The 18,522-nt window shown below is 39.9% G+C and overlaps 1 protein-coding gene across 2 annotated transcripts in view; it reads right to left on the bottom strand.

Annotated features, from left to right (window-relative positions):
• The window catches only part of SRGAP1 (SLIT-ROBO Rho GTPase activating protein 1), a 147,447-nt gene that overhangs the window by 49,736 nt on the left and 79,189 nt on the right, over nt 1–18,522 (bottom strand). For both annotated transcript variants that reach the window (XM_075704812.1, XM_075704822.1), the window contains exons 3-4: nt 17,723–17,885; nt 9,091–9,153 (exon numbers count right to left, since the gene is read on the bottom strand). In XM_075704812.1, coding sequence (XP_075560927.1) covers nt 9,091–9,153; nt 17,723–17,885 — 226 coding nt within the window. The remainder of the gene's footprint in view (nt 1–9,090; nt 9,154–17,722; nt 17,886–18,522) is intronic.

Here is an 18,522-nt window from a genome sequence, read left to right as displayed (position 1 = left end):
CAGCTTGAATGCTGCATAGTGGGCAGCAAGCAACCACAAACCACCCGCCTCTGCTGGGGAGGGCTGTCTCTGCCCACCTCCAGCACAGGAAGCCTCTTTCCACCTTTCCCAGCCTTTTTTTTTTTTTTTTTTTTGGTTGGTTGGTTGGGTTTTGTTGTTGTTGTCTTAAGTTTCAAGCAAGGAACAAAGCATGAAGGCATCCTCAGGCAGCCAGCGGCGTCCTTTCTTCTGCGTCCTTTCTTCTTCACAGGGTGCCAGAATGCTCTCTCCAGCAGATGTTATCTTTGGGCTGAGGCCATGCGAGCCCTTCACATCTCCTCCGAAGGACACAGCCAGGGAGGAATCAAATGGGCTGTTCCTCCCTCAGCACAGCTTTCTGTGACCCATGGGGGAGACAGATGAGTTTGGGGAGCTGCCCTGAAATATTCCCTAGAGAGAGGAGAACTTTTTGTAACTGAGTAGTTAGGCCAGCCTAAGGAGCATCCATAGAGTGGCGACACTGGGGACACTAAAGCTAGATAGTGCAAATTTGCTGCAGCATGGCTTAGTGTGGATCGACACAAACCAACCGCATGCCATGCCAGGTGATGGCTGAACAGATGCATATCTAAAGTCTTGTGCAACAAAAAGAAAGAAGCATTGAGAGAGCTGCAACTTTGTATAACCATGTAGGTTATGCATATGTTATACACCATAACTGCGATGTCACAATTTAATACCGATGCCATGCTGCTGATACAACTGAAATAGTATTGGTATTAAGAATGAAACAGAACTCTTCACTAACTTTCTGTAGTAAGGTAAAACAGTTGGAGATGCCCATCAAAAAGAGTGGCCTTGTTTTTATTTTTAAAAATTTATGTTTACAGCTCTCTGCTGAAAAACACCCAAACTGCCCGGAGCAGGACTTAGTGTTATTGTTGTTGCTGCTGTTTTATAGCACAGTCACGCTCCAAGGCCCGACCAGAGTGCAGAGCTCCCTGCCCGAGCACTGCCTACACCCGCCAGGAACAGCCGCTGCCCCAGCAGCTCACTGTCTACAAGGATGAGGCAAAAACCCAAAGATGAAACAAGCCAAGCTGGGAAGAGAAGGTAAGCCTGCAGAGCTGAGATCTGCACGGTTCCCAGCTTAACCAAACGGCACGCTCAGCTCTCTATATCCTGCTCTGTTACCAAAGGCATTTCTGAAGTTGTCTATAATCTGTGCTGACAGTCTAACTCGTACAGACCCACGGAAAGAATTACTGAAAAGAGATGAAATGCACTTCTTAAAGAAATGATTTATAGAGCAAACCTGAGAATCACAGAAAGTGATACGGCTCTATTAAAAATGATGGGAAAAGGAAATGAAAAACAAGGTTGTGCCCTTCTCTTCTGGCCTTTTTACTCAATTTTTTGAGTGCTTCTTTACAGAAGTCTACAGGTGTTTGCTTTTATGTTTTATCTTTTGTTGTGTGTCAGCTCCAGAGACTTTTTAGTTGGTGGGACAAGGCTAACTCATGTGTCTTACCACCTAGGAAAGTTATTTTCTTTTGTACTCTCTCAGTTTTTCTGCCTGCAAAGATGGAACAATAATAATATCTCAGAGTTTCCTAACAGCACATCTCAGAGCATCTGACTTAAGTGGTGAAGCAAGGATTTCTTCTGCTTGACAAAAGCAGTAAGCGCTGAAGTTTTTGAAGCACTTTTTCTGAGTGCCATGCAGCCCAGTGGACTACGCATAAATGTCCTTCTGCAGCAGCTGTGACATTTCAGCTTGCCTCCTTGTTGAGTGAAGGAATACAAGTGCACCACTACCAGCTCTCACCAAGAGGCTCAGATGCCTCCATGCTGACTCTGCTAACCCCTCATCGCCAAAGAGTACTTCTTCCTCTCACTGCCTGCTTACAGCACATGCTACCAAATCCAGAGTGTCTCACTCTGCACCGACTGAAAGCCAAGTTTTGTGCGAGAATGACATGGAGCTCATAGTCTCTATGGGGAACCAAGATGTCTACTTGAAATCCATGTTCTTGCAACAAACTCTGCACCAGTTCTTGGTACAAATGATTCCTAAGATAACTAAAATTGAAAAAGAAGCCCTCCCTTTGGCAGTATACTCAGGGATGGACAACAGTCAGAGTCTGTCCTACCCAAGCCACACTTGCTTAGAAATCAACACAGACGATGTACAGAGCAGTGATCAGCCTATGCATTTGACTCCTGTCCAGTTTGTTAGGTTGATAGCACTGCTTATCTCATGCACTAGTGACATCACTATTTTGCAAGCCTCTGGGGAAAGCTGACAGCTCCAGTCTTTTTCATGATTTGTCAATGTTTTTTAAGAGCTAACATTGCAGCAGCTAAACTTAACTTGAGAAAGCATCAGACAGACACATATGGAAAATAAATGGGAACAAGCTAGGGAGCTGGCTTCCAAGTATTTCAGTGCACACTTCCTCAACAAATTAGCTTAGAATTTGCATGCTAAGTTGCATATATGACTCTCTCCCTTAACATTATACCATCTTTTCTCCCTGGAGTTTTTAAAAGACTGTTAGATACTGTAAAAGACAGTAACAGGCTTGCCTAATTCTTGTAAATAGACTTACTCTATGAAGAGTTCTGAGATCCATAGATCTCTGATCTGTGAATACGTACAGATCCATAGATCTGTTATTCAAATGACAAATAATCTGATTAAATAAGCAATACTGCTTCTCAGATGTCCACCAAACTGTTGAACGATAGACTATCCTGTGAGAGGATCCATCAATGAACTGACTTTAATTAGTCCCCAAAGTGCTTATTGATCAGCCATCAAGCATGCACTGAAAAGAGAGAGCAAGGTCGTAATATTGCAGATGCTGAACTGTCATCATGACATATGCTGCATTTCTCTCCTGTAGTGAACAAGCATTGTTAAATGTATACTAGTCCCTTTCTAAAATTAAATGGTGAGTTTAATTCCTATTAATTTAGCAGGTTTATTCTGCAGATCCAGTGATGTAAAATATAGATTTCTGTCAGGTAACGAAGTCGGACTACAAGCAGATGAAAAAGATTATGCTACCCAAACTATGTACTCTCCCACTTGTAGGTGACAGACTGTTCACTTAGTGATATAAATGTCTTGTTTTGTGTGCCAAATTTTCAGCATCATTCATAACAGCTCAGCAAGGAGGCTTAGGGCAAAGTTAGCACTTATCACAGGGAAGGGCACATTAGAGTAAACCCTTAGATAATTATTTTATTTAAAGCCACAATTGTTATCTGGGAAAATCCATCAACAAGACAGTAATTAGTGCTGTACTTCTGTGGGCTATAAGAGAGGAATGTTCCCGTAGCAAGGCGCTAGCTTTCCTTTTCTACACACATACTCCTCTTCTAGAAACCTTCTTAACCCAATGTACTAAGACTGAATGCTCCAAACTTAAAATATATTGGAATTACCATGTGTTACCATGTGCTTTATTTTCATAACACAACTGCATAATTAAGAGCTTTTTCATAGTGTTTCCCAGGAAAAAGGCATTTAACGGAACAGTAGTTCATCCCTGTTGCAATTACCATGTTTGAATTGTTTCAGTATTGCCTCTGCTAAGTCATGAGTTCTTTTCAGAATGTGGAGTTGCAAGGGATTCATTAAATCAGGTTAGCTAGTACTTTCCCCAAGAAACAATTAAAATCTTATGCCAATTTTACTACATCAGTGGCCTCTAGCAGTTAAGTGGGCTCAGTACTACCTGTTTTCAGCATCCTGTTCACTTCCAAACCAACCTCTGATATAGCTCCAGGAATTGTCACTGATATATTACTACCAATACAGAATTACTGATTTCACCTTCTCAGATCTCTGGTGTGCTACAGTAAATTGGACTTAACTTTTCTATAGAGAATCAAGATTCTGTGTTATTTCAGCAAAGAAAAAAGAAAATCTGGCAGCAACTACCTTGAGAAATTAAACAGCCAAGATTTTTAAAGACTAAGATAAAGCAATGAAATATGCAAGTGGTACAGCAGCCCTGTCTTATTTAATATTAAATTGTTTGCTTTGGACTGTCCCTACATTTTCATTTTTCTGAAAGCCGTACATTTGTATTGCTTGTGAAAAGTGTGATGCCAGTAGGAGTCATTTGGAAAGCCAAGTGGGAGACATGAAGATGTATTTTTACAATGTGCATCACTTTTCTCCACCATTTGCCCTCATCCTTACTACCAGAACAGCTCTGTATTTTTAGCAAACTTGTCACCTCACCGATCCCCCCCTGACTCCTTTAGAGGTCACTGACGAATATGCCCTCACCCCTAAATAAATCCAGTGGAGACCTCCCTCCATTGCAAGAAAAGACTCCACCTACCTTCTGTTTCCTACCATTCCCAATCACTCAGACGTTACTGTCATATTCCAGTATTTGATCTGATAATGCAAGATATTTTAGCTTTCCAGAGAAATGAAACTAGAGTTTGACTGGGGAGATCTCTCTGTTGCAAAGATGATCTATTGTAAAATCAATAATCTGTTGCCTCTTTAAATCAACATGTAAGAAGGTTTCTAAATTTCTCAGTTCACAAAAAACACCAACCCAAACCTCCTGCAGTTTTCAGTTTGACCAACTTTTTTTCCTGTAATTGTCAGGAAATAATCTCTGCTCTGTGACCTCCCACAACTAACTTGGCTCCTCTTTCCCCAATCCCACTCACTCAAAAGGTACGCCTTGCTCTGGTTTCAACAGCTTATATCCTTATGTAAAACATGGGACTAATGACCCATCTACATTGGCTGAAAGCATAGTAGGGAGAGGAGTAAGAGAGGAATGCAGCAGCTGGGATGCTGCAGACCTGAAAATACTGACTGACTGGCACAGCCAGGGAGAAGCCATGCATGACTAAAAGTACTCGCCACTTGTAATTTACTGAACTTGCAAAGATACAGACCAAAGCTTAGCTATTCAATTGTTTTTAGCATGACGTTTTGAGTCATAATTTAAGAACCAGCGCATAAAGTATTGAGAATAGTCTTAAAATGCATTTTCACTAGTCATGTAAGAAACGTAGAAAACATAAAAGTATGTAATGTAACATGTAAGAAAACCTTCTCTATGTAAAAGAGATGGAAAATGATAAAGTAAAGTTTCCCTTAAAAAATTCTGATTATTCCAGCAAAATAAGCCTGCTTTGCTCACAGGTTCTTAGAACATCTTCTGAAGTCTTGGTTCACCTGCTTCTGTTCTTATTTTTTCAACAATCCTGTATATGATGCATATTTTTAATGAGGATGGCACTAGCCAAAGTCAACACAAGCTAAGCTACTCCCAGGGAGTAAATGAAGACCTATGGTACAAATCTCCTATTTCCATGATAATTCCTAGTAATGAAAATGGGAAAATGAATTAATTACATAAAGTGTAAGCAAGGAGAAAGGTCTCTTATTAGCATGCATTTTTAAAGAACAGTAGGTATTTAATACTCCAAAGTATCACAAACTTTCACAAGTTAAAAATGTCGAGCAGAAAGGTTTTTTAATTGAAAATCTTCACAGTGCACTCTTAGTGGAAGGTGGCACATCAATTCCTCAGTAATTTCTTATTTTCTTCTCTTAGAACAGCTTCTTCTTTGCAAAATCTACGGCACTGCTTATTGATTTGTTTGAGCTAAAAACCATCAAAACCAGTGGACACAACTCTCTAACTACAGCAGGTTTTAGATCTGGCCCTATGAACAGGTTAAAAAGGATTTTGTGAGGCAGAAGTGCAAGACTAGATTTTCAGAGATGGGTCCCAAAGTCACCTTTTTTCCTGGCACCTTCTAAGATACAGAAGACTAGGACACCTGATACAGCGTTGCCACCTGAAGAGAACTCAGTTGTTATTCTGATACTTAGTAGGCTGTGTTAGAACTCGTCCATTAAAAGTATTTGGCCCAAATCAGTAGCCATTCCTTTAAACAGCCCATTTATTCTGGACCATTCTAGATAAACTGGTTTCCAGATATCTGGTGCTTGAGAAGCACTTGCGGTGAAGCCTCAGGCCTGGCTGGCATGCTAGAGATGGGTGGGTAGAGCCTGTCATGATTGGGGTTTGAAATAACCATTTAATCCAGCCCCTGACCCCACAGCATTAGGGAAATCCAGGCAAGTAATGTCTTAAACCTTGTCATTGGAGCGAACAGTATGTTTGCTTTAAAGAGTTACTGTGGAGCCGCAGAACTACTGTGTGTGCCTGAAAACACCTGCCTAAGGAACCCACTCCTCATCTGAGAAGTTTAAGTAACAAATAAAACATGCAATTTCTTTATATTTACTATACACCTGTGCCTCAGTACAAACACTTCTTACTGTTTTAGCTTTTAGTGATTTTAATTCTCTTCTCGCATTCCCTTCAACACACTTTTATGCACAACTGTTTGTTTTTTATTTCTGGAGGGTGACCTTAATTTACTAACCTTTCTTGTAAGATAAGGAATGATGATAAGAAGTAAACAGATTATTAAACCTGCTTCATACACACCCTAAGTTTATGAAAAGGCCCGATACTTTCCCCTCACTTAAAGGCTTTAGAAGTATTTAAACTCCAATAAGGCTTCACATTTTAATAGTTACACTTCATGAACGTACCATTCCTTTAAAAAAACCCAGAACTGAGTAATAGGGAGAGACTTCAATATTAGTATATTATCCACTGACTTGAAATTAATTTGCTTTCTTTTGGACACAAAGATTTATCTCTCAATACTAAGACTGAATTGTTTTTTTTCTTTCCATAAATCATGGGGCAAAGAGGAAGATGACTTCTCCTTTTTGTAAGTCACTGAGAAACATACCTCCTGGATTTTAAAATTGTAGATACTTGTTTTGGTAAGGTCACTGTGATCTTATTCTGTAAACAGTAAATGTCACACAGAATTAAAAACCCATGCATGAGGTGTCCACGTGTCTAGATGTCTTTCTACCGTTATGTACACAAGCACATATATTACACAGATATGCTGGCGATCATTCTAAAGATGCAATCAGTGGAACTGATGTTACTCTGCACCATATTGTCACTTTACTAAGCATAGCTTGTATCTGGCTAAATATGGGCATCTACAGCTGACCAATTCCTTTGCAATCAATGAAAAGCTGGACAATGGAGTTAACGATGTAGACCATTTCATCTTGCATCTGATCAGACAAAGGGGTATGATCTCCCCATATTAGATTTCCAGTGACTATAACTGGAACCCAGATGGCAAGCTATTTGCACCTACACTGCAGATGCCTGAAACGTAGGTGAATTCCATCCCAAGAAACCATCCTGCAGCAGTAACCTAATTCAAATTGTGCACATGCTCAGTATTCTACCAACTTAAAAAAACTTTCTATTTTACAAAAATCTTAAAGTCTGAGAAAGGAATTATTAGCATTCACTGGAAGGCGTAACATGGAAGTTAACAGCTGAATAAGTATGTAGCCACCAGTGTGAAGAAACAGAGTGAAAATACCAAAATCCAGTCCTGGAGATTTTCACTGGTGATTCAGCAAAGCATTTCAGCACATACTTCACTATCTTCCTACCCTGGGAGCACAGGCACTAACCCTGCACCTCACCAGCCACTGGAGTTATGCAACTGTTTAATAGAAACAAGACCTTATCTTATGGGCTTACTCACTGCTGAAGCCCCACTTGTGCTCCTACAGTCACTAATCCCCTGCAGCTGTGTGAACTGTCTGTGGCTATCACTGCTCTGCAGAAGCAGATCCCAGCATACTTGACTGACTACAGGCCTGAGCCAACAAGGTTTGCCGTATCGCACCCTACAAAATCAGTGGTGATTTCAGGAAAAAAAAAAAAAAAAAAAAGCCCAGAAGAAAAGCCCTAAAAAAATAAAAAAGAAGGTGGTTTAGGTAGGTTTTAGGAATTTGTGTCCATAACTACAATATAGAAGAACCCAGGGCAGTGAGACAGGTCTAATTTTCTTTCGATCTCCTTTTTGCCACCTAAGTTGTTCTTGAGTTCAAATGTCCTTCAACTTGTCCACTGATGGGTGCATAATTTTCCCTAGGTCAAAAGGAAAAAATAACAAGATGCACAAAAGTAATGTTTGACTGATCTCTGCCTGAGGAGAGCTGGTCTCTGATATCTTCCTAAATTTCCTTAAAATCACAAACTGTTTCTTGATATAAATGTTGTGGGGTTTTTTTATGGTCCCCCAAATCTTGAGGATTAGGGAAGAGAACAGTCTAGAGATTGTTATGCAGGGTACTGGAGCATACATGTTTCAGTTCTTCCAGACAGAAAAGAGTATTTAGATGTACAACTTCCTCAACCAGCAGGAATCAACAGACTTTCATAAGAGGTGGATGTCACCAGTTCCTCTGCATTGTATAGTTATGTTTAAAAAAACCAGTAATTCTTGCTTTCCTCTTTCTCAGAACATATCCCCTCAAAAAATATTTGGGGAAATAGTTACTAGGTAGACAAGACACCACTCTGTAGTAACAAGTTGTGTAGATGGGTTTCAAAGAAGAACGTTCAGATCTAACTTCTGTCAGATTTTCCAATGGGTTAGCAGCAGCTTGCCAGAATGCTCACAGTGTTTTTTTTCTTGACCTCTCTAAATGATATGGAAAGCCTACACAACCCTTTGTTTTTCTTTTCATTATTTACTTATCCCAGTCAGAGAGAGGGCAGGGCACATAAGTAACATTTAGACAGCACAGCACTGGATCTGCAAGCACCTATGATTTTTACTGAGTGTAGTCCACAAGTCAAACCAAAGCAGATGGCAGCATGGACAAAAACAAGGCAGGGAAGGAAGAAGCTTTGCTCTGGTAAGCTCTGAGTAGAAGTGTCTCATTAATAATCAACAAAACTTATAATAAACCAGTTTAGCATAGTCTGGGGGGAAAAAGGGTTGAAAGTAAAGAGTAATCCTGAAAGCATTAGCATGTGTATTCTAAACAAGTGAGTAGTCTTTCCAAAAGAGATAGTTTCGACTTGTGTAAAAAGATAAAAATAAGCATCTCCACTGGGGGGTAACTTACTAGATAAAAGGCCACTTAAAGCTTATAGAAGTAGTCCAATATGGAATTTGTATAAGATAAGCTAAGTAAATAACTGTACTTACTGTGTAAAGCTCGTTAAGTACTTTCATTAGGTCTTCATGAAGCTGAAATGCAATCTCTTTGCTCTGTAATTAAAAAGAAATCATTAGAAAAAGGCATGCAAAAACTGCAGCACACATTTGCTTCTTGATATTCGTACTCATTGTTCATCCTAGACAGTGCTGCTCGCAAAACACCATTCTGACAGAATTACAGTGCACTGAAAGTGGTGATTCAGGGATGCAGAGGTAGACGGATAACATCTAGACAGAAGACTTCTAAAAGGAAATCCAGAAGTAAGCTGAGAGATTTTCCCATAAAGCATCAGGAAATTAGGTGCCAACAGAAAGAGTGAAGTTCAGGATTAATGTTATAAGCCTTTTTAATGGAACAAACTGTGTACTGTTTTATAACTGCTATGATATATACAAAAACTAAACCACATAGAATGTGATATTCTAGAGGGACACCCCGCCCAATTTTACATCTAGAATAGCCTTTGTTTCTCAGCACATGCAACTATCTAAATATTTATGCAAGAAATAATTGTGGCTTCTCTTTGAAACAGATACCCAACTGCATAATATTCCACAGACTGGGCTGCTGAAACAGCTTTGTTTAGCTTTTCTGGACTGTGTCTTTACTTCCATTCTGACCCAGAAAAAAAGAAATGCTTAGCAGTAGTTATTAACGAAAGCAAGTATGTCAAAATAAGAGTATTTAATTGGAGTCTCATTCAAATATATTCCTTTGTTAGTTATCCATAGCAGTTCAGTCAGATGAAAATTGTGGCAACTGTGCAAGAGTTGAAGGCATTTGTACCATAGCCTTTGGAAAACAGCTATAGAATAGAGCTACGGGACTTGGCAAACAGCCTGGCTACATTTCTTCTGTGATGCTCAGTATTGTAACATCCATGCTGGAAATGCCAGCTTTTTTTTCTCTGCAAATACATTGATAATTAGCCCGGCTTCTAGAAACTCCAACTTCACGATAGATAACGGCCTTAGCTATGAGCAGTACTTCGTATTTGTATAGAAGCCAAAGGAAAACCCTCAGGGACAACTCATCTCCAAAGCCGCTAACACATACTTGGCCATCACTAAAACACCTGCAGGAATAGTGGTTTCTAAATGAGAATTTCCAGTGCAACACCCACGTACGAGGAGGAACCACGCCACACATCCCACCCACTGCGTCTTCCAGGAGGATGAAACAGACACATACAGTAGCTGGAACAGAAAATTTTGAATTTTTTTTCCTATTCCTACTGGCATACGCCTAACTCTGGGCAGTATTTTAAGGAACCTGCCATATCACTTATCAGTGTTCACTCCAATCCTTATATGCAAGATGACTTTTTATATAAGAAATATAAATTAAAAAACACTTCAGTGAAATTCTTGTGTTCCCAAGGGCATTAGCAGTAGTAGCTAAGGCACAGTGAGAAGGATGCTCTGAAGCAGAGTTACACAGAACCACTCTGAAACTTTCTTTATTGCTTATACTTTTCAAAGTCTGGTATTTTTCATGAGGTATGCTCTACTACCGAAGTAACTAGAACATAAGGCTTGCTACTTCCATTTATTTGCAAATATCAGATTATTTTCATCTAATATGAGGGACAGAAATTCATATGCATAACAGTGCACAGAGTGCTTGTAAAGAATTGGAAAAGGATTGCAGATTTGCAAGCTGCTGTAGGGAAACACAGTAAAAGCTTTAGCAAAAATTCTGAACTGCTTTTCATAGCTTTACATTGGCACCCTGCCTTTAAAAGTCAGCAGCGCAGCTCTGACACAGCTTGTACATCTCCTCAAAGCTCCAAGAACCGGAGGCCACCTGTTTTCTCTTGGATAGCTGCTTCTACAGTGCTGAATATGAGTGGTCTGGTTTTTAAATTACTTCAGCAGAAAGAAGGACAAAACATACAAATAAGATGGTTGACATTAAGACTGGAAGCTGAAAGCATACACGAGTGGGAAAAAACTGTAGATGAACTCCAGCTTCAAGCAATTTACCCCTTTCAACTGTTGGTCACTACCACCTCAAAGCTGATGACAATTCAAGCCCTAAATACAGCAGCGCTGATTCTAAGGCAGCATGCTGTAACCTGGCAGTGCAAAAGTTTGTTTGAGAAGGCGAGACAGAAAAGCCCAAGCCAATTTTCTCTTTACCCTTTGCAGATTTTGTTGTAAGCAAAGCACGCAGCAATTCATTGAAAGACGCACCCTCCTTTTCTGCTCTTCAGTTACACCTTAATGCAAACAGACACCAGATGAGTTGAGGATTCGGGGAATGATCACTATTTACTGGGACCCATTTCTTTTCTTTGCTCCTGTAGAGCTTTGTCCAGCACTGAAGCACAAGCGGTCCAGCCCTCAGAATTTACTGGCCACCATGCATACATGATATTTTCCAGGCAACACAGTGATCAATGGTAAATTTGAAAGTGAATGGAAGAGATCACAGTAAAGAGGGAGGTGTTTTTAGGAAAGGACAACAGGCTTTGAAGTGGGAAGCAAAAAGAGAGGGAGCGAGGTGATCAGCAAAAAGAGTAAAAATTAGGAATAGACAGCCCAGCAATGCCACATGATGACAGATGAGTCAACCTTCCAGCAGTTCATCTGGGGACTCCAACCTGCAGAGGGTGCCTGTAGTGATGGATAACATGTCAGTCGCTGCCTCTTTCTGATGAAAGATTTTGTAGGAATTGTCCCGTAAAAATCAGGAAATTTGGTTAACCTTAGAAGTATAAAAGGCTTTATTTTCAAGAACCAACACATTTTACATTAGCATTTAAGATCAAGAAATACTGACTCGAGTGGCGAGTGATACGGCTTTTAGTGTGTAATGTATAGCATGTTAGAGCAGCAGATAAGAAGTGCATTTATTTTCAGTGGTTAATGGCTCTCCTATTTCTCTTTTATGCTACCTATTCCCTGCAGTAGTTCAGCATGTTTGAATGGTGTGCTCCTCTAGGAGCCTATCTATCCTCAGGGTAGCCAAACAACTGAATGTAAGATGCAGCACACATTTTCCTGGAGCTGAGTTGATAGCTCTAATCTGGCCACTAAAACCTGACAAACAATCACTGAGGTGCTTCTTTATTCACTATGTCCTAGAGAAATGTATTAGCATCTATTAACCAAAAGAACAAAGCACATAATAAAAATGTTAGAGCACATGCAAACTCTTGCTAAAAATATGATGGATGTTACCAATCTGGTTCAAAGCATTAAGAAATAGTAGCATATTTTTTTCACCTGTTAGTAGGATAGATCACGCCCATGCAATGGACAAGTAAGTGTACCTAACCAACCTTTCAGTATGTGCTCAACTTTCAACACATCAGTGGTCCTATTGATGCTATCGAGACCTGTATTTATGGACTAATGTCTGAGAAACTTAAAATGTTATTCCACATTAATACCCTTTCATTGAAGTCTGTAAGAATTTTTCCATCCATTTCAGCTAGAGCATAATTGGGCATCCAAACTTTACTCTTTTGGGTTTTTTACTGAAATTTAAGAGTCAGTTCAGTTCTCCCTGGAACTGTTTAGTGTCTGTATTTAGCACACACAATGCTACTCTCAGTTACATCATTTAGGGAAAATACTCTGTGACTATTGCTTTTAAATGAGTCTGCTGCTGGTCCCTGGGGGAAGCGATGTGCAAACCCTTCTCTTAAGGAGCTTTCACAAGCTGCGGTGACACTGACATAACCAACTCATAGCAAAATTTTGTCTCAGATTTGCCAGTCTGTAGCAACAAATAGCTTTGCTATCCTTTTAAATCTTTAAATGTTTAAGAAAATGATGCAAAAAATCTCTATATATGCCACAATCTTTACGATGTCAAATAATTTGGCAGGTAGTCATATTCCTCGTTAATAGCCAGATTATGGAACTAAAATATTTATTGTGCTTGGCTTCTCCAGCATCTTTTACTGTAAACACTGGAAGATATGTTCATCTTGGCTCATTATGGTTTCTGTTCAAAGAAAATACATGTTTATAAATTATAAATATACAAATCTGCTTAAGGATTTTGTGGGTATGTGTTTACACAGTTGATTATTAATGCTGGGGTAACCAGAATCACTGCATGAAATGTTCTGCATAATACTTTTCCCTTCTGCTTGACATTTTTCCTTATTACTTTATTCTCTAATTGTCCCCATGAGGCCATCTACCCCATCTGCCTGAAGAAACACGCAAGCATGCAAGGTTTGAACTCTGCTACTTTATGTTTGTAATTTTATGTGCAGCATGAAGGCCAGGCATGAACAGCAATCTGTACTGCTTTTATATGCCAGCGACTAAAAAGAAGAGCTTAAGTGCCTGTCTGGAAGTATGAGGCCTGACATAATATCATCAGATAAATGCCACAAAATCTCTGAACTAGATCCTATCTTTGCCCTGCATTTAGTACATTTAAACAGATGCTAGTTCCTGACCCCTGGAAAAACGAATGACAAAGAGCTCCCAGGAGTACAAAAATAATGAATATCCACATGTTAAGTGGGCCAGCCTAGACAGGAAAGCCATGTACAATCAGCTACCTTAATAGAATATATCCTGGCCCATCAGAACATGTAAGATAGAACCAACAGGGATCATTTCACCAAAGCAATCCAAATGTTGAGACAGATGTATAGGCGCACACAAAAGGAAGAACCAGAATGAGGAAGAACAGACAATGAGACAAGGGCAAGGCACAAAGACCAAGGGGCACAGACATCCCTCATCACTACGTTTCATATAGACCAACCTTGGGTACTGCACACACCTTTTACGGAAGGACTTTCTCTAGTCCTTCTTCTAGACTTTCTTCTAGTCTAGGGGTTGCCACAGACTCATGACTTCGTGCTGTATCCCACATAGGAGACATCAGCAGGAGAGGGAAGAAAATACTCTACTGGTAAGCATGGCCAGGAAATGAGGAAATTGTTTGATCTTTTCATTACTACATTTTGAGCTGGAGCCAATCTTAGGATAGCATACAAACAGTATCCCTCTAGAAAACGTTGTGTTCACTTCATGGAAAGGTTTCTTTTGAGGACCTACATGCCCACCAGTGAGGTGGAAAAAGCCAGTAAGGGCTACCACTGAGAAGCAGATGGGCAGCCTCATCCTCTTGGGAGGAGAGAAGGGGAGAAAAAAAGAGGGAGCAGAAAGAGCCAAGAAGCTCAGAGTGCCTTTGCTGCTGTTTCCCCGTATCTTGCTTGTGAGCAATGAGGCAATCCACTCTGAGGCACTGTCCCTTTCTGCAACAGGCAGCCTGGGGATTCAGAGCAGAATGATGGAGATCTGCTCTGATCACGCACTTGGTGTAGTTACCCTCCAGACTTGGAAGTGGAGCTAATGCACCTCCAAAGATGCAGAAGCTGCTGCTGCAAAACCGAGGGAGAACTAAAACAAGATGATAATAGTGATGCATAACACTATTAGGTTAATAAACTGGTAGATATATAATGAAATGATCTAATTACTGAATATAGAGAAGCTTGATTAGCTGGTATTTGGAAATTACTTAGAAAGACATTAAGTGCTCCTATGTGCAATACTGTGAGAGCCAATGGAGTGCAGATATGTTAGACGGGTGTATTTTCTGCTCTTGACCATGGACTGCAGTAAGACATTAAGCATGCACTTGTCAGTATTTTTGAGATCTTCGTATTACTACTGTTCTTATTATTTACATTTATTACCTATAAAAGAGAGAGAGTACATACTTCACAAAACAGTATGATCAGACTCCAGTGTAGAAGTATCTGCAGGATATGGTTTTTCTCTACTTTAATCTGAAATCTGTGAACAGTTAACAAATCCCATACGCTTTCATAGGGATGACACCCATTGAGACGGATTATACTTTCCTCTGACAGAACTTTATTCCAAATCCAGTCTTTTTCAAAAAGTAGCCTACAGAAGGTGACAGAAATTGGTTAAATATTCTATTTGATGTTCCACAAATCTATTTGATGTTCCAACAAATTCCACACCTTTTTTTTTAGGGAGAATACAGTTTGATGGAGGAGAGTGTTGGATGCCACCTTTCTCATTCCAAGTGCACCTTCTTTTTGCTCCTGTGACCTCTGTATGCAAGGGGGACTGTAGTACAGGACATGTGTTCTACACCTAATTTCTTTCTGTTGCTTGGTGGACATCCATTAAGCATTTCTGAAACAGTCCGTGATGAATGTTAAGTTAGACTGCTCATTCACATCTGAAAGAAATTATCACAGAGTCATAGAATGGTTTGGGTTGGAAGGAACCTTTAAAGACCATTATGGTTGAAGCTGCCAATTTGGACTAAACATAGACGCAGACAGCTTATGTTCTTCATGAATAAAGCAAAACAATTTGCTAACAGCTTCACCTCCTGCATGTCTTGGTTTTCTCTCTGTCCAATGTTGTTCACCTCATTTTGTAACTCCCTTCCCTTTTCACAGAAGAGAAACTGGAGCTTCATCATCACTCAAGGTATAATCAGTTCTGCAGCTGGGAACTAACAGCAAATAAATCACCAGTACTCTGCCGCAAGTACCACAGCAAGAACTGTGCACACTGGGACTCAGTGGAAATACAACCTTCTCCAGCAAGTATTGATTCCTGATAGACTGAAGTCCTAAAAATAAGTGCTCAAAATTAATACTGGTGAACAACCACTGCCACATTCAGGCCACGTGCTCGTGAAGCTCACTTACACCATGCTGAGGTGCCGCTTGTCTTCCTGCCACCTTTCCCCTCACACTACCGGGCCTGGCTCAGATCCCTTCACACAGCTGCCTTTGGTGAGCTCACTCTGCCCGTGCTGCACCTCCGCTAGCAGCTGTTTGATGTGACACTATCACGCTGAGTGTCAGCTGGCAAACCCTGCTGAAAGGTAGGATAGGGCTATTGAGGATCTGGGCTCCACTAATGAGAGCTCCAGGTTATGCACAGCAGGACTCTCTCAATTTCCTTTTTCTTCTTTCCCCTGCAGAAGATCCAAGTTAGGAATAAAAAAGCAAAAGCAGCTGCTTGCTCTTCTTCAAGAAGCCATGCCAAAAAGAGAAAATTTGAAATGTTGCATGTTCCTGGACACGATATGGAGGGAAGAGACGAGTCTGTCAAGACGATGTGACAACATGCCTCCTGTTATGCACTGATATCCACATATTTTCCTCCTTCCAAGAGGTAAGCTGCAGCAATCTCCATTAATAACTTATGCGTGAATAAAGAAGGACACACACTTCTCCATGGACAACTTTATCTAGACAGTTTTGTACAGTCCATCTGGAGAGAAGGGAAGGAAAAGCAAGATTTCCTGTGCTAACGAACTGAACTACGCTGAAAGCAAACAGGCTAGTCTAATAATTCACACCTGGTGAAGAAGACATTTCTGAGATATGACATAAACAACTGAAAAACTATTTCAGATTCAATACTGAAAAATTTCTACTGGTCCAAGCCAGTCTGAGATATTTCCACATGGATAGTACTGCAGCACACTCAAATTGCTTTTCCCATTATCTTTTCAACTTCTATAATAATATTCCATATTAGTAAGTTTAGTGGTTTGTGAACTACAGTTTTACGCATCAGACATATTATATGAACAGACCATTACTGATTGAGAAACTATAAATTTCAACTGTATTACTGTTACAGGTTTTAATGCACACCAATAAATTTGATTCATGTTTTTATTTTTTTTCCTCCAAGTACAACCTATGCACTCCCTAAATGATTCTTCTTCCTACTCCATTGCTATCTGTCTAGAACTGTGGTCAGGTATATGTGAAATCAATTCCCTATTTTGAAAACATTAATCTGGTACCCTTGCCATCTTTTAGTCACACACTTTACATTCTTTAACCTTTATTCTCTTTGAACTCTTTTTTGTATGACGTTTGCCTACCAGCATCCCATGTTGACTGATGGATATGCTTTTATAATCTATTTTTATTTCAGAACGTTATAACAACAATGACTGCAAACACATTATGCAGATCTCAAACTAAGGCTGCCTAGAGCGCTTGCTTAGCACAAGCGGGATTTACACATTGTATGTGTTATGAAAACACATAACGGGCACATACAAGGACAAACACGTAGAAAGACAATGCTTAAACGATCTAATAGAAGTAGTTATGTTATCAAAGATATATGTTCATATTTAATATTGGGAAGGAAAGGAAACACTTTTAGGAGAATTGCAGCATACGTTACCATCTTTATGCCAAGGCACTACAAGGCACACCCTTACTTTGGCTTGAATCTGTTTCTCTCATGACAGTTACAATGAAATACCGTTTTTACAAATAATTCATTAATGCAGCTTTACTATTTTTGGGAGTCCTACGCAAAACCTGTTTTCTTTCTGCATGGGTAGACAAGCATACTTTTGAGAGAACAGGCTTTTTCCCTGCCTTTTGGATATTTGCAATTCAGCTCTTAAGGTCACCAGCATATACAGCAGGTTCCCAGGCATTTCAGCACTAAGCATTTGCTCCGCGTGAACAGTCATGAAGAATTTATACATGTGCTAAAACAGATTTTATGCTATGTGTGCTGAATCTTCTCCTCAAATGCTACCTATTAGGACACTTTTGCCTCCCTCATGCATCTTACAAGCCTGGCTGGAGGGTTGCAGGAGAGGCATTACCTTCTTGAACATTCTGGTGGAGTCTTCGCTTATCTGCATGAACCGCATGATCACGTTGTTCAGGTAGATATCGCTCAACGTTGCATGGTCTTTGCTTTCTCTTCTCACTTGGTTCAGGAGTAAGTACCAGCAATTCACTGGCGACAAGAGGTTCTGGTCTTTCCTAAAGAGGAGATACACACGTGTATTATGTATAGAAATGAAAAAGTTACATCATTAACACAAACATCTCCCTGACATTTACAGTCATAACTTCTTATGCAAAAACGGCTGCTTCTGAACAGTCAGTCAATCTGTTCTTGGAATAACTTGGGTTAGGCAAGCTTCTGATCACTCTTTTAAGATACATTCTACAAATCCCATAGGGCATGGAGACAAAAAAATAGAAAAAGCTTAAGAATTCGGAACACTGCAAGCCACCTGAGAATATAAAAAAATCTTGCCACAAAGCTTACAGGTGCTTACAGCTGGAGTACATGTAAATATTCAAAATCAATAAAGGGCACTGATGAAAGAGTAACAGTTACTAATTTTTAACATTAGAAATAAAAAAGCACTGCAAGCACATCCCAAATCCTTCATGAGCAAAATTGCAGGGTAGCTGTTTCGCTGCAATGGTTTTGTATAACTGCTATAAAAGTAGAAGGAAATGTCATAAGCATACATACTCTGTGATCAGCATTCATAAATTCACAGCACTCATAAATACACTGCTACTGCCAGTCCCAGATGGTTCAATTACAAGACAAACAGCAGGACTGTACTTTTTCCACAGCCATCCAGTTCTGAATTTCCTTGAC

This window comes from Pelecanus crispus, chromosome 1 (assembly GCF_030463565.1).
Source record: "Pelecanus crispus isolate bPelCri1 chromosome 1, bPelCri1.pri, whole genome shotgun sequence".
Classification (NCBI taxonomy): Eukaryota; Metazoa; Chordata; class Aves; order Pelecaniformes; family Pelecanidae; genus Pelecanus; species Pelecanus crispus.
Note: the sequence above shows the minus strand (reverse complement) of the source record. Positions and strands in the feature narration are given on the sequence as shown.